General features: G+C 38.0%; 1 protein-coding gene across 1 annotated transcript in view; it reads left to right on the top strand.

Moving 5' to 3' along the window:
* The window catches only part of SLC24A4 (solute carrier family 24 (sodium/potassium/calcium exchanger), member 4), a gene marked incomplete at its 5' end in the record, with an annotated part of 33,763 nt that extends 17,141 nt beyond the window's left edge, over positions 1-16,622 (top strand). The window contains 5 exon segments of the mRNA XM_009572724.1: positions 8,988-9,154; positions 11,400-11,514; positions 13,648-13,760; positions 14,397-14,462; positions 16,248-16,622. Of these exon segments, the coding sequence (XP_009571019.1) occupies positions 8,988-9,154; positions 11,400-11,514; positions 13,648-13,760; positions 14,397-14,462; positions 16,248-16,400 (614 nt within the window).
* Between the last annotated feature and the right edge of the window lie 360 nt (positions 16,623-16,982).

The following is a 16,982-nucleotide window of genomic DNA, read 5'->3' as shown; positions in this document are numbered from 1 at the left end:
AACAGTAACAGTAATAAACAACTTCTAAAGAACAAAAATGTCTCCCCAAATGATCTTAAAAATGCAGGATTCAATGCATATGTTGGCGAAGAAGATTTTTAAACTGAGTTGTTTTTAACAAGTTTTTGGATTCAAGTTTTAATTAGGGCAGTGCTATCATGCATTTCTTCTTACATTCCAGGACAATGCAGAAATCTTAACGTGTGGCAAACATTAGCTGGAGACCAAATTGTCATATTTGGATTTGTCCAAGACTCAGACAACTTCTTTATGAATAAAAAATAGATTTTGGAGTAGAACTTCCTAAGTATGTGACATTCACAATAGACGAAATGCTTTGAATGAAGGAGGGAGTTATTAGTTATGCCATTGGCCTTTTTTAGATGTAGTTTTTCTGCATTTTTGAGAAAGTCTTTAAAGATAATTGAGGTGTAACAGGCCAAAGTGAAACCACTGATGATACAGTTCATACTGGAATGGAGCAAAAGTTCAACATGAACTCAGAGAGTTCGCGTAAAAGTGGTAAAGTGATTGTTTAAAATCCTCATCATTATCTTCAGGTTTTGTTACTCTTCTGTTGTCTGGAGATGATTGTCTCTTGGTTGGATTGTCATTGCTCAATTCATATATTCTGAGGGAGAATTATTTTATTTTATTTTTGCTTTCAGAAGTACCACTTTAATAACTTTGGAGAAATTTAAAGAACCAGCATCATGCTTTGTTGTTGTTTAAGTACTGTGGCACAATCAGTACCCTAAAAAAATCCTGACATTTAAAACTGGCTTAGGGAAAAGGTAGTTTGCAGACAGTTTCCCAGAATCCCCTCTGTTTTTCTTTTGATATATTTTCAGGCCAGGAATAAGGCACATACATTTTCTAAAGATCAGAAGTTCATGTATTCTTTCAGTACTATAAAAAGCTGTACGAAGAATAGGCTTTCACTTTCCAATAGGACTTTCCAAGTCTACTGCTTGTGGTGTGCTAAGTAGAAAATTCATGCCAATATTTTAAGAGCTGCAACAGAAATGGCTATGAATTGGCCCAAACCTTTTTTTCTGCTGTTCTGTAGTCACCTTTTTTAGCCTAGTTTGGGGTTTGACTTTCCTCCTTCAAATTGTGTATTCTAGATCCTTTTGCAAGTACAAGTTTTTTCTGAAACAGAAATAAACGTAAGTGAAGTTTAAAGAACTACATCATCTCTGAGTGATTCCCAGTAATCATTTGCCATCTGTAAATTTTGCGTATTGTTCTCTTTTATCCTCTATCAACAGCAGTGCTCAGCAATAAATGTAGGGCTTTAGCACACAGAAATAGAGAAAAAAATTGTTACATGAAAACAGTCTCAAACTACAGCACGAGCCTAGATCCCATATGTCAAACATCCAGAGAGATTCACCTCCAGGGCATGGTTCAGGCCCATCTTGAAATAGGAGGCAACATGTAGTTTTTATGGAAACTACATATGGTATCATACAAACCAGCCTTTGCCTGTGGTTTTTGTGTGGGAAGAAACATTCTCTTTAAAAGAGGAATTTCTTTCTTGACCTAACCTTTAGGCCATGATGATTATCTTCCAAGAGAAAGGCTCATTTGATGCTTTACAATTCTATTACAGTTGTTTGGAAACAAATCTTAAACTTTAAAAAAAATCAAAACAGATCAGAATAAAGCAGGATGAAACTGAGCAGGCATATGTTGACAGCAAAATGATGTGTAAAAGCCCTTGCATAGCTCAGTAGTCTGTTAGAGCCGAGACTTGGAAAAGCTCTTCTGTGCAGCTCTTAATGGATGCTTAAATCCCATTCACTGTCACATGTTCAGGATCCTTTAAAATACTCAGTGTTCTCAGCTCCTGTTGGTTTCACAGAAATGAAGAACTCTTTCTCTTACAGGACTGGACCATGGATGCTTTATATAAATCATGATGCTGTTAGCTAAACTAGGAGTAATAATTCTCAGAGCTAAAATGAGATGGCAATAAAGGAGATTAGCAATCCTGCCCATTTTTGTATGGATCCAAAATACAAAGACAACATGTAGGATAGAAGCAAAAAGGAATTAACAGTTATCTACTAAAAACATAAAAAATGTTTGTACTTGGTCAAACCAAATGTTTGTCTCGCCCAATATTCTGACTCTGACCATGACTTTATGAAGAAACCTGGGGAAGAATGAGACAGGACAAGTTGGCCTTCAGCTATTTTCAACTTCCTGGACTGGGTGTAATGTCTTAATTATGGGGTATTTAAAAATCCTTAACGTATTTCTTCTTCATTAACTTGTCTAATTCTCATTGAATCTTTGCAAACATTTAACACCCACAACATCCTTTGGGAAGGAGTTCCATGGTTGTGTGAAGAACCGTCTTCTTTTACTTGCTTTCAACCTGGCTCCTACTCGCTTCGTTTGATGTCTTCTTTTATTGGAAAATACAGTGAACAAAGCAAACCCCATATACTTCACTTGGACACTCAGGATGCTGTAGCTTTTTGTTATATCCCCTATGAAGTTGTATATCCTCAAGGTTGAGCTAGAGACAGAAAATAGTTCCATGTGGAAATCTCTATAGTTTCTGTCTCTGCAAACACTGATGCAGAGTTCTTTTACCTTCTCCGCAATGCCCCTATCTTCTCTCAGTGCTCCTTTATAATTTGATCATCAGTGGACCCAGCAGACTTCCTGCTCCTAATGTATTTGAAGTAAGATTTATTGTGAATTTTGATTCGTCTTTGTAGTTGTTCCTCAGACTCTCTTTTTGGCCCGCTTTATGGTGCTTTTGCCAAAGTTTGGAAACATGACTTATGTGGCTGAGTTAGGAAGAGAGCTAGTTTCCATAGCTTCTTTGATGTTGTAAGAGAAAAGTTCTTCCAAAGAAGGTAGTTCAGAGCAGGACCAACTGTAGTATTCCGAAATGCTTTTTTGCTTGCCACTGCCTGTGTAATGGCGCATCTATCTTAGAATTTTATTTCAGAACACAAGTGTGCTTCTGAGGCACATCTCACTGTACTGCACTTTGATTTGCATCGTGTTCTTGGAACTCATGAACCAGTCTCCTTTTATAGAAAACTAATCTGGAAAATGTGCTCCAGAAGAGCAACGAGTGTGCTCTACCTTGAAGGAGGATAACACAGGATAAATTGGAAGAGAAGTGGGCAAGGATTTAATTTAGTAATTCATCACTTCACTTTGAAAGGGCAAAAAGGGACTTGAGGAAGTCTGTAAATCCCAGTTCTCCCTTAAATAAACATTGATAAAGTAGACAGCAAGGTTAAAACATACAAAATAAACCATGTCAAAATCCAACCAAGTCAAACAAGATATGAGGAGTACCTCTGCTCAATTACTTTTTGTTTTTCTTGAATATTGTCCTGTGTAAAATAGTAACTCTGAGAGTAAAGAATTTTTCTGCATACTGGAGCAAATTCTTTTTTCCAGACTAGTTCCCACTGTACCAAAAATGTGTCTTTAAGAGAAAATTATTGGCATAAATCTGAATATGCAAAGTGTGGTAAAGGCACAGGCTGAAAATAGAAATCTGGATTGTTTTGGACAGATCTCATGGTCTGGAATTTGGAACTTACATTGTGGAAAATGGAACTTCCGAGAAAAGTGTCACTAGTTTGGAAAATAGTCTATTTTGGATGAGGATGAGAAGTAAAACCTCAGTATTTTCCACAGAAAAAAAGAATTGTTTCCAAAGCTCTGTTGCAGGAGAATTGCAATAAGAATGTTTTAATATGTCAGCTGCCTACTTGGAAGGCTGACAAAGGTTGGGCCTTCTTGGATACCCTTTTACACACTATGTAGCCTGTCTCTAGTGTGGTAACACAGAGAGTCTCTTGCCTCCACAGGTCCTAGGGAAAGTTGCAGAGCTGAAATCAATAAGGATTTTCCAAGAAGGTGGAGATGCAGCTACTGTGTTAATTTTCCTAACAGCAAATTGAAAACCATTTTCTCAGAAATTTTTTATTTTGCAACAAAGGCGTTTTTCAGTGGAAAATAATTCTGATGGAAAATTCACAATGGATCTAGTTTGTTATATCTATTTCAGTTGTTTCTATGTTGAGTCCCACACTTGGGACAAACATTTGTATTCCTCTGTTGTGTTTTGCATACTGCACATGCTCAGAAATGAATTAGGCTTTCAGATTGGCTAATTTACATATATTAAAGTTTTCCAATCAGTCTCAACTCTGACGAACAACAGCACTTTCTAGCAGAAATTTACTTGCTGTCTGGATTATTACAAAGCTCCCAGTGTGGAGGTGTGTATGTTACTATTACACATTTTCTGGTCGAGATTTGAATTAATATTGCTAATGATATGTGGGTGTAAATATATCTTTGTAAATATAAAGCCTAATTAGCACTAAGGGGACAGGTGATTTAAAGATCACTTAACTGGGGCAAAACCAGTGGGTTTTTTGGGGTTTTTTTCCAAATGAAAAATGGTAGAGAGATTTAAAAAAAGAAAAAAGGAATTTAAAAATGATAAAGTGGAGCACCAAAAAAATCGGCAGCAATAATCTTCCTAGGCCAGCCTGGAGGTGCCTTATTTTTCAAAGTTTACAATTGTCAAAAGCAAAACCCCCGAAAAATAGAAATCAATAGTAAACTCCAGGAAGCCTTTCTCATTTTGCAGATAGACTTAAATTAGAGAAAACCTTTCACATTTTTCAAGTTATCTTGAATTAGAAATTTGTATGAATTCGTAACGATATAGTTATGAAAATCCTGTGTGCCAATTAGAGTCAGGGATGCTTTTCAGGGATGTTATAATTTTTTTAGATCAGTCAGCTACTCATTGCCTTGTGTAAAGAGATGCTTTCTTCACATGTGAAGGTTTAGGCATGTTCTGAAGTAGCTAACGTGTGGAGCGGTGATCTGTGCTTGACTGCCACACTTTTAAAGGGAAGACTGAGTGGAAAAGCTGTCAAATTTAACTAGCTACAGTAACTTAGATCTGACTCCTGACGGTGTAGCTGCAGACTCCAGTCTGTCTAAACTCAGCAAAAGTGTTTTCTATGCAGCTTATTGACTAGGACATGTAGGCTGTCTGCACTATTTGCATTTGGATCTTCTGTTTCAGACTAGCGCTAGCTTGGTCCATTATTATTTGGAGCACTTTTAAGTTTGTGCCTCTGATTCAGCTTTATACCAAGGGAATCTCGTTGGCGTGATGCAAGGCTGCTCTGTGTTGCAAAACAAAATACAGTAAATGGGGACAATTAGGAGATTTACTTCAAGGGTACACTCTTGATCTGAATGAAAACAGAAATGTAGTTTCACACTTTTGTACTGAACCCCTCTCAACTCTGTGTGAATGTTGTGAATAGGACAGTATTTTTCCTGTAAAAAGGCACTTCATTTAGTACGTTAAGGAAATATTCCTTTCCTCTCAGTGCTGTGATGTGCGTTGTTGATTTTGTTCACCAGGACACTATCTGTATGTGAGAGTAATTATTGTAAGCATAACATCTGGAAAGATGACAAGCCCAGAAATGTATTGAAAATCAGCAAAGGGCTCTTTGTTGTAGGGCTGCTGCTTCGTCTTCAGAAACATTGTAATCAGGCTCTTCTGTAATGACACCTTTCTGAAATACTTGGCATGCTTGGCTTCCAGGTATCTGGAGAAGAAAAATGGATGTATAAAGTAGGAAAAACAATTTCATGCAAAAACCCTCATCTTTTTCTTTTACAGCGGGGTGATGTGAACAGAATATAGACGAGTGTTGCTTTCTGTAATAAAGCATTATTCTTCCATTATTGTCGTGGGAGGTGCAACAAACAAAATACACCTTTCCTCAGCTATGTGGGTTGCCACAGGAGCCTTCAGACACAGGGCTCACAGGAGTGGCCAGTACTGCTATTAAAACAACTGAGCTAAGGCCTTATAATGGAACTATTTGTCTCTTTTTGCAGAACAGCTATGTATTGAATAATAGCCTTAATGAGGATGATAATTTTCTTCCTTGCAGATGTACTAGTGAGCTAAGCAACAATCATAGAACAATTTGTCATGAACTAAAAGCATACCCCAATTTTACAAATTTATCACTAAATCATTTTAATGATTATTTTAGAGTGGGTGGTCAAAAACAAAACAACAGAGCAGCACAAGAAGTAATTTCAAAAGAAACAAACAAAAAAAAATTTCAAGCTGTATATTGTTTGTGCATTCATCTAAACCAGGTGAAATGAATGAAGTCATTCCTTTCCTGAGGAAACGAAGTCTCACTTTATTGAGATTGCTGCTAAACTTACTGAATTCTTACTTAACTACCAAGTTACAGCATAAGAGTAGAATTCTTTAGCACTGGCTGTCACACGAGTTCTATGACCCAGCATAGGAGGAGCTGAAGAAAATGGCCTGAAGCAGAACCGAGGCCAGATATACTTAAGGCTTTATATAGAAGTTTCTAAAAGCTGACAAACCCTGACACAAAAGAGAAGCCAATGTGAAGTGTGTCAGGTAGGCTGCTTTGGCCATGGTGGTTCAGAACTATTCCAGGCTAACTGCAAATGGCCAGTCAGCTTCTCTGTTAACCCAACAAAACCCAGAATTACATGCATTTCTTGTTCCCCAAAGTCTCAAGCCTAGTTGCTCCGTAATGAATGCAAATGTCACTTCCACAAACCATCTAGCTGTAAAAACCAGTTCTGACTCATGACATTGTGTGGATAAAGCATCGCCACTAATAGAGCCAGGAATTTTAATCTGACACACATCCATTCAAACTGAGCAAAGATAAGGGAAAGGCAAGTCCTCCTCCACTAATATTTTGGTTTTCCTGGAAGCATAGCAATGCCGGTGGTAAGGCACTGTGAATTCTCACAGTTAAGCATTTGTTTAAGTAAGTCAGGGCACTAGACAGGATCCCTGACAAGATACATATTCCCCAGCAGAGGCTGAATGCATCTATTCTCTATTTGTTCTCCAGGCAATTTTGTTTCTTTAATTCATGTTGTTGAAAAGAGAAATGGGACTGAATCTCCTGTGTGTAGCAGCACTAAAGTCAGTCAGATTACACCCACATTAGATCATAATCGGATCCATAATTTTTTCCTGACAAACAGTTGCCCACTCACCCTGCATTTGGAATTACGCGCTGAGGAAATTACTGGCCTAGGCCATGCTGACTTGTTTGACAATGAACCAAGCTTAGCAACTTGGGTAGACAAAGAGTACAGTTAACTAGCAGGAGTCTTTTAATGATCCAAACTGTAACAAATTAAACAGGAGGAGGTATAAATTACTGTAGAATATTTACAGCCTTATTAACAGAATTAAAGTGAGATGTGAGCTAAGAAGTGTCATTTTCTGGACAGAACAGATAAAAGATAACTTTTAAAAACGTGTATAGCAGTATATGTAACCAGAGGGAAAAGGGACTGTCCTGTAAAATCTGTAATAGATCCCCAGTGACATGTAAAATTCTAGAATTAGAATTGACCCTAGGACACTTCAGTAGTTTTATGTTTTAGAAGTTCCACAGCCACAAGCTAAATGGGAATAAAGAGCCAAGCTTAGTCTAAGATTTCCTGATGGGTTGATGGCATCTCAGAATTCACAAGGAAATCTCAAGTGAAGGAGCTGATTCATAATTTACGCAAGACAATTTAGTACTAGAATACATACCGAAATAAATGAATGAAGACTTGCATTTGGACTCACCAAGTTAAATTAGACTAGTAAGTAGCCTCATAAATTACAAAAGTATTATTAATTTTTAAATGTTTAGTATTTAGTCTCATTGCATCTGGTGCAGAGGACAGATTTCAATCTAATTAAATTCACTGACAAAAACTCCCATTAAACAAATCCTAATGTCTTTGCTGAAAGAAAATTCCTGGTGAAATTGATAGCAGCTTTCACTGATTATTACCTGCCCTTTATAATTTAGCTAAATAACTTCACTGGAAGATGTACTTGATAGTTTTCTTCAATGCGATCAACCATTTTATTCAAAATGGCATATTTTATTAGATCTCATGCATATCATTATCAGTTAATGGTGGAAATTCTTACTAGCATAATTCTAAAACGATGTAAAGAAAACCCAAACAAAACCCACCATGCTGTTGGCTATGATACTCTGGTTTAGCGTGATAAGCAAATTTGTTATCCTACTTGCAGGATATCTCATGAAACATATAAATTTAAGTGCCCCATTTATTTATACCCCGATTATAAAATAATTCTCTTTTATGTATTGAGATTTATGTGCATGTTTACAATACTCTACATTTTTAAAAAATGAGAAGGTGCGTACTTGTCTTCAGTAATGACAGTTCTCTGGTATTTCTCACCAGTTGATTTTGGAGAGCTGTATGAGGGAAGTCAGTATCTTCAGTTTCCTTTTACAGAGGATAAGAGACCATCTCAAGGTGGTGCTGTATGCAGTTGGAGAGAGTTAACAAGTCTAGATCTCCTAAGTAACAGTTTAAAGTTTTGCCCAATTGACTGCAGTGAGGCATGTGAAACAAGCTTGTCATGTTCATAGGTTGGGTCTGTGCTTCTGTTTTCTGTGAAAGTATTTTCTGTTGCTGCACAGAAGGTACAGGTTATTTTCACTACAAGGATTTCCATCTTCCTTTTTAAAAAGTGAGGGGGGTGGGGTTTTTTGGTTGTTTGGTTTTGGTTTTGTTTTTTTTTTTTTGATTAATAGTAATACAGATATTTGAAAGAGCAACAAACCTGACCGTTAATTTTGGTTTTAAAAGCAGCCATGCTTTTAAATCATTGTAATTCTTTCATGGATTTACATAGACCTTGGCAGGCTTAACTATAAGATTCTGGATGTGCAAGCAGAACTTGGCTGAGAGTGACAAGAGCAAGTATAGATGAAAGGTACACTGGAAAATGAGCTGACATGCACAGTTGTAAACATCCTTCTGGAATCATCTGCTGTGTTCCAGGAGGTATAACTGGGCCTGGGATAGTGATGGGAAAGCTAAACTGGTTCTTTCCTTTCTTTGTCCTGCAGATGGAAAAATGAACAAAATTAAATGGATTTTAACATGGCCGTTGATATTCGTGCTCTTTTGCACCATTCCAAACTGCAGCAAACCACGCTGGGAGAACTGTTTTATGGTGACATTCATCTTATCCACTCTCTGGATTGCCTTGTTCTCTTACTTCATGGTGTGGATGGTAAGTGCATGTAGCAGGACTTCCCATACTAAGTGAAATGTGACTCTCAAAACAGGTAATAGATCTTTTGTGTATTAGTTAAAGAAAGGCATGTAATTGTAGTGCGGTCTCTTCAGCTCATACTCTAATTATTATAATTCTAGCTTTCTGCCGCTCTTTTCTGGACAAATAATTGGGCCTTTACTGTATAGGGCCCAATACAGTACAGGAAGGTTCGAGCTTGATTTTCAAGAGAATGTGGACATCCACATCCTACTAGTAAAAGGGAGTTTAAATGAAAACATTTAACTCTAAGCAGCTGAGACACCTTTAGAAATTTGGCTACAGGGTCTGATGCTGAAACATGCAAAAAAGGCAGATGGGTGACAAAATTTGAAGACTTGGAAGTGGTGTAAAACACCTCGAGTAGACTGCAATAATGCAAGAAAATCCGTCTTAGTGAAGAGTATTATGATTGCTGGTGTGTTTCCATTTGCCCTAGATCTGTGAGAAGCAGTGTATCAGGTGTAGATCTGTAAATTGTTGTCAGTTCAGGAGCACGCTTACTTAAGAAGATTTGAATAAGTTCCTACTTTTTCTTTCTTATCCTCTTTCAGTTTCTCAAGTTTACATTTCCAGTCAGAGAAGAGGCATGAATAGGAAAGCTCCTCAAATAGTTTCTATGATGGAAAAATTAGCCATACTTGTGAAGTATAGAAAGTTACCTTTTTCTACACTAAAAGATGGAAAACCAAAAAGTTGTATATGCCTATAACTGAAAGATTGGTAAGATGTGCTGCTGAAGAATTTATATGCCCGTTTTTCCTTTTAAAGGAAAATATGGTGAAGAAACCTTCAGCTAGTTTCATACTGGAATATATATAGTCTTACATATATAGATTCATAGTCACGTATGTGTATATGTATACACACTCTTCTAGTCATGCATATGGAAGAATTTTTGTTCATGAGCTTCTTACCTGCAAAATCTTTTTTGGGTGGAGAACAGCTCTACCTTCCTCAAATGTGTCAGGCATTTGAGAACTGCTTTATATTTATATTTTCTCTCATGGAAGATTGTGTTTTCTATATACTTTTTGCAACTTTCTATATAAGTTCTGCATTGTAAAGTAATCCTCTTTTCTCTTAACGTAAACTGTGTTGGAGAAACTCATATCCCAGCCACTCATTCTGCCTGGCATAATGGTGCCAAAGCCACACATTCATTTCATACTGTATGTCCTTTGCAAGGCCACGCTCTGTACCCTGGTTCCATTTGTAGATATTCCCTTCACAAATTAGAGATGTGCATATGAAGGCTGCAACACAGCTTATTTTAAGAGGTAGCCAGACCTTAATACCCCGTTACCACTTGCAGCAGGAGAATCATGCCCACTCCTATTTCTGAGTCACAGCTTGCCCCTGAGAATAAGGTCTGTGGGCAAGTTCCTAACATACACCTTTTCTTTGGCGTAGGGTCCAGTTTTCCTCATGTAAGAGACTGGCAAACTATTTCAAGAAAACAGGACAGAGCCTTAAAGACTTCCACCCTCAGCAGGGAAGCAGCTGCCTGTCCCTGATTCAGTCTTCTCACTCGCACAAGGCTATTTCCTTTTCAGCTGCCTGTTCAGCCTTTTTTCTTGATGCTTTTTCAGCCTTCTTCAGATGTTCCAGCAAAATACAGTTCCCGGTCCTTTCCAAGAGCTCTGCTACAAGCTTCAGCAATTCCCTAAGCTCTTTTAAAGCTGCATCTGAACTCTCAGGGGACAATATAACCAGACTTGCTTACTTTGGGATTATATCAGAAGTCATGCAAAAAACTGGTTCCTTCTTCATGTGTTGGGATAAAATAAGTTCTTTATATCTCTGCCCCTATATCACAATATAAATTGGTTGCAGTCCTTTTGAGAACAGAACCAGCGAGAATCTTGCCATTCTTGGGAATAATAAAAAAAAACCCACAGGTTGGATTATGTCTGTGCTCCTCCTTAAAAGATCAGTATGTCCTGTTAGAAGTACAAAAAATGGAGATTTTTGTTTGCTCATAAATGTTGACTAATATGACCCAAAGTACTTTTCCTTTTCACAAGGTTGGTTTTAAGCTGGTTATTCCACAATTATTTAATTTGCAGAAATGGATAAGTATCCTGAGTCTAATCCTGTCAGGGTCCACACCAGACATCAAAGTTACGAGTATGAGACAACTGTATTGGAATGAGGAGACTTTCCAAATATGATAGGTTAATCTATTTTTCTCACTGTTTAGGTGACTGTGATTGGATACACCCTTGGGATACCAGATGTGATCATGGGCATTACTTTCCTAGCTGCAGGAACAAGCGTCCCAGACTGCATGGCCAGCTTAATAGTAGCAAGACAAGGTACTGTGTCTGCTGAAGCATAACTGCAATCTTACATACATGCTCTGTGATTTGCTTCCTCCACACACACAAATTCTCAATGCAATTTTATTCTTTTTTTCTTTTATTTTCACTGTTTCAGGGCCTCATTAAAAGCCAAAACACTTTGCTAATTATTGTGAACCAAAAAAATAATCCCTGTTCTGCTATCTTTTGCTTATTGGGACTGGGCACACCCTAGCATTCTAGAAGGTCATTCAACACTCAGATATCCCATGCATGGTATGGATCCGTCAGGGTAAAAAGATAAAAGTAGTAGGCAAAACTGGAATATCAGCTATTAAAAACTACATCGAAGACTATATTCTGACCAGCACTTGTCCATGTAAAACCTGTACTGATTTCTAGACGACCTCTCAAACCCAGGGAAGTGAAGTGGTTTAAGAGGATCTGGCAGAAGTGGTGTTGCTCCAGGCATACTTCTCATCCAAATGCAGAGCTCTTTCCCATTGGGACGTATGAATAGCCGCACTGGAAAGGGTTTTAGATAAATGTCAGCTATGTCCTCATCAGCTTTCCAATTGAAATTGTCAAAGGCTTTCTCATATATCTTTAAGTTTTGATTAAGGTTCTTTACATTTCCTTTTTTACTTGAGAAATACCTGTAGCCACATCCCTTCCTGTTGTTGAAAAACATTAAACCTGACAGTGTGATCTCCTGTACTGCAGTAGAATAAGAAAAGATCCTAATTGTATTCTTTCCCACTATTCCAAATCCTATAGTCTTTTTTTCCCAGATAATGAGATCTCCAGCACACATCATTGGGCAAACAACAAGGGTTCTGAAGTGATAAATTAAGTACTCAAAAGCCCCACCTTTATAGTCTGAGATAGGAGTAGTGCTGTTAAATGTCGCTTGATTGAAAAGAATTATATATTTAAAATACTTCATTTTCCAGGTTGTATTATGTGTTGTGTGCAGGAAAATCTCACAAAAAGCAGTACAAAAAAGTATTCAGGATTCTTATGGAACCATCTTCCTACTAAATTAGTTTTCCATATGTAGTATTAAAGTGAAGAGATTTTTGCAAGAACAGAAGGAAAACATGTTACATTTTTAAATGAATAGACTGCTGCTTTAGATTAGTTCTTTAGTATTAGGCAAAACTACTGTAGGGATTGTTTCCTCTGACAGTGAAGGTAAGCACTAGCTTGGCAGAATGCAGCCCCATTTTCTCAAAGACAATACAGGGACTTTACACCACTTGGATTCGAGAGAGATGTTTCTTGACAAATTGCAGACAAATATCTAAAAAGTAGATACGGACACTACCATAATATGGATCCAAAGCATAACCTTTCTCTCAGCAGCTTCCTGCAAGAAGATGCTGTACTTATGGTGTGATAGTGTCTGTCTCCACTCTCTCTATTCTCAAAGTATTTGTGGTACATTTCCCATTTACATCAGAGTTCCTCTTCCTTTCCAGTATTCACTTTGTGGAAGTGATTCAATAGTTAGGCCAGTGCCTAAGGGAAATCAGCAGAGGCAGAGAAGAATTCTGCCTTCCTTACATCCATTGACACTGGTGCAGAATGAGATGCCAGCCAGTGATGAGCATTGAGTAGATTTTGAGTAATGCCTAGGGAACTTCACCACCATTCACTCTTTTTTTCCTTTCCTGTAGCATTTTATTGTTCCTGAAGTGAAATCATTGCTGATTAAGCATCTGGTTGGGTTCTTTTCAGGATCACTTTTCATCATTCACATGAGATAAAGGCCACGTGTCCACATACTAAATCCAGTACATAATCTCCATAATCTTAGAACCTGGAGGTTCTAAGTCTGGCTGCACACTACTTAGAATAAGACTTTTTTTTTATAATTGGCATTGAACTTGGATGCTGAATGGATGCCACACACCCAGTAAAGGCTCTCCAAGACACAAGGAAGATGTAGTTGGAGTGAGCAATTTTTGCACTTTTTTCAGAAGTCATGCGAAGATTATGGAAATTGTCTCCCTACCTCAGATACTCTGGCCAGTCCAAGGGGACTTGGATCAATGCAGATCATTCCCTTTTAGTTTCCTCTAGTACACAGAATAATGGTCCTATACTTTGTTTTTACCCAAGAGGTGTTTTTTTTTTTCTCTGCAGGCCTCGGTGACATGGCAGTATCCAACACAATAGGGAGCAATGTCTTTGACATTCTGGTGGGCCTTGGCATTCCATGGGGTTTGCAGACCATGGCGATTGATTGTGGATCAACTGTATGTATACTTGGCAAATCTTTAATTTGTTCTTTTTGTCTATTTGAAAAAAAATCCTAAGAAGAAAGCATGCAAATAAAATTAAAAAAAAAACCAACAACCTGCTGAGCATGTTATTGGTTGCAAAATAAGGTGTTATTTCTTTGCCAAGGAACCAGGAGTTGAGGAAGCAATTCCCCTTCCACAAGCTGCAATTAATTCCAGTTTGTCAACTGGAGTACATTATACCGTATAGTAGAAAAATAGCGCCATGGATATCTGTTCATGGCTCTGTCCTTTTCTCATTACACACCTTCAAGCACACCTGTCTCCCTGTACCTTAGTGTTTTTGTCTGTAAGATGAGAATAACAGCGTATCTCTCTCTCCTGAAGATCTTTTAATGTAAAATCCATTATAAATGCTGATTTTTTCTTTTATGGAAGTGGGATTACTTATACATTTGTTTTGATTCCTTAATCTTCCCGTTCTTCATTATGATAAGTCTGTCATGGATTTGCATAGTTTAATATGTATAAGTCAGTCACTATTCAAAACAGAAGGTGGGCCATAAATCAGTAAATTGATTTCTGATCTCCAAAGCACAGTTGTTATATGCTGAGCATTTTAAAGGTCTCTTCTCTGTCTAATTCCCACAGGTTAAGATAAACAGCAAAGGACTGGTCTATTCAGTTGCACTTTTGCTAGGATCAGTGGCACTTACTGTAAGTATTTGAGTGTCTCCAAGTATTCCAGTTGCAAAATACTTATTAGGTATTTACATATTATAGAAGGACAAAATGGAAGTACTTACTATCCCCGAAGCATTGATTCTTCTAGCAATACCTTGAGTTGAAGAGCTACCATTGTCCTCAGTGAGGACTGAAATCTGACATTTGGTGCAAGAGATGCTGCATACATGTAGGTCCCATTGATTTCAGTGGCAGTGTTGAAATTGTGCAATCTAATAATACTTCTGTGCTCCTGTCTCCAGCTGCATACCGCAGGCCTGTCTCTACTTTATGTTGGGACAAGGCACAGGTATGCTTCATCACCCTTTGCCCTTGTCTCTGATTTCCAAAACCAGCCTGGACTAATCAAGTGCTGTAGCCAAAACCCTTGATGAAGAATAGTCTGTGAGGACTGTGAACCTCAGGACTTTGAATAGGCGTGCTAAATGTCACTCAGCATAAGACCCTTACCCTTACCCTTGTAACACATGACTTGTTAAGATTAAACAATAATTCTGTTTCAAAAGTCAATTTTGCTGGTACTTAAGGTCTGATCCTGCTGACTCCCAGGGAACCCTCTGTGGGAAGAATCAAATCTCAAAGGTATAAAACTATCCACTTATACTAACGTCTTTCACTGATTGCCTGTGGAGGGTCTGTAGAGGCTCTGTACAGGAGGTGATCATCACTGGAGATTTCACACTGTTGCATGACTAGGTCTTACAAAACTCCACATCACCTGTGCATGACTTAAGTGATAGAATGACCAGGGCTGTTCACTCTGCCACTAACTGCCGAATGCATCTGGTATATAAGCTGTGGGAGCCTGTTCTTTTCTTTATCCCCCGTTCTGCCATACTGCAGTGCCTGTGAAACAACAAAGATGTTCTGCAGAGATTTGTATCTGATGTTGCTGCATGCATATTGGTAATCAGCACTTTGGAAAAAAATGGGAGGATTATGCGGATGTGTTACTATGCTAGCTGTTCATGCTTTTCTGAAAAGAGTCTTTTCATAGCAGAAGCCATATCACCTGAGTTCGAGGCATCTATTATTGTCTCATTTGTTCTGCTGGATACCCTGATTTGCACAGACCCGCCCCCCCCAGCAAAACTCAGTGGAGAGTTTTGAGCAAAACAAATAATAATTCAGAGGCGCTCAACACCACTGAAAATAGATGCCTTCATAAGGATTTAATTGGTTTGCTACCTGTAACTTGTAACTCCCCTTAGTTCTGGAGCTGAGCAAAACATCAAAGAAAGCACCTTTTCTGAAGCTGTTGAAAGAATAAACATTAGGTGCTGGTGTACTACTGGGACATAAAGGATTTGTAGGGGAACACTGGAGGGAGAGGCATTCATGTAGTTCAGTGAATTCATTTAGTTCATACTGAATCAATGAATGAGTGCTGCTTGACTAGAATGTGCCCCATGTACTGAAAATGCAGCACAGACTGCAACTGAGCACCCAGGGGCCTGTTTTTCAGTTACATGAAGAACTTGTGAAGGGGCCTTACAGCGGGTTCATTTAATATTTTGTAAAAAGATCTTAGGACAACTGAGAGTCAGACCAGAGTTTGAGTTCTTAGTTTGGGCTTTTATATTCCTTTTCTTGATCAGAAAAACATATGTTGCCTTTTTGATCTATAAAATAGATCAGAATATATTTTTATCTTCATTCAGGATCTCTAATTCAAAAGATTCTCATTTTTAGCTTATAATGGTTGTTTCCAAAAGTCTCCTTTGGGGCTTAATTAATTAACACTTTGTTTGCTTGCAGGTGTTTGGAATCCATGTAAATAAGTGGAAACTTGACAGGAAATTAGGCATCTACGTGTTGTTTCTTTATGCTGTTTTCCTGTGTTTCTCTATATTGATAGAGTTTAATGTCTTCACCTTTGTCAACTTCCCTATGTGCCGAGAAGAACTTTAAACCACAACAAGAAGACAGACTGAAATTCTTCTGATTACATATGCTGTAAATGACAGGAGGCATTTCACATTTCTACCTTCTTTCCATCAGTAATTTGAGTGTGGTTCCTGCTTCATCAGCTAACAAGCACTTTTACCTGTGTCAAGGAAAGCATACCTTTCTTTTAACATGCTAACTCAAGGCAACCAAAGCATTTTTCTCCTCTTTGGATATTGCTGCTCAGTCATAAAGCTGTGTGGATCTTACGCAGAACTCTAAAATGACCCATTTCTGGGACATTCTGTTGTGGTTTTCATTCTCCTTTTGCAGACAATCAACTACCACCACCATGGTTAGCAAGAGGATGGGAGAAAAATCTTTACAGTTCTTATGTTTTTGACATTTACTTTCCATGGAAGGATAAGAGGCAAGTTCAGAACTTTTCTTGGCTCAGTCAAAATATCTCAGCTACAGGACCAGAAAGTCCAAGGCACATATCATGGCATGCACTGTTGAGGACATCATTTCCCCCTTCAAGTGCTCTGCTTATAGAGGAACTGCACTGACAGTTTTTGATGGCAGTGTTGAGTATTTATCTCTCTT

This window comes from Fulmarus glacialis, unplaced genomic scaffold (genome assembly GCF_000690835.1).
Source record: "Fulmarus glacialis isolate BGI_N327 unplaced genomic scaffold, ASM69083v1 scaffold40102, whole genome shotgun sequence".
NCBI lineage: Eukaryota > Metazoa > Chordata > Aves > Procellariiformes > Procellariidae > Fulmarus > Fulmarus glacialis.
Note: the sequence above shows the minus strand (reverse complement) of the source record. Positions and strands in the feature narration are given on the sequence as shown.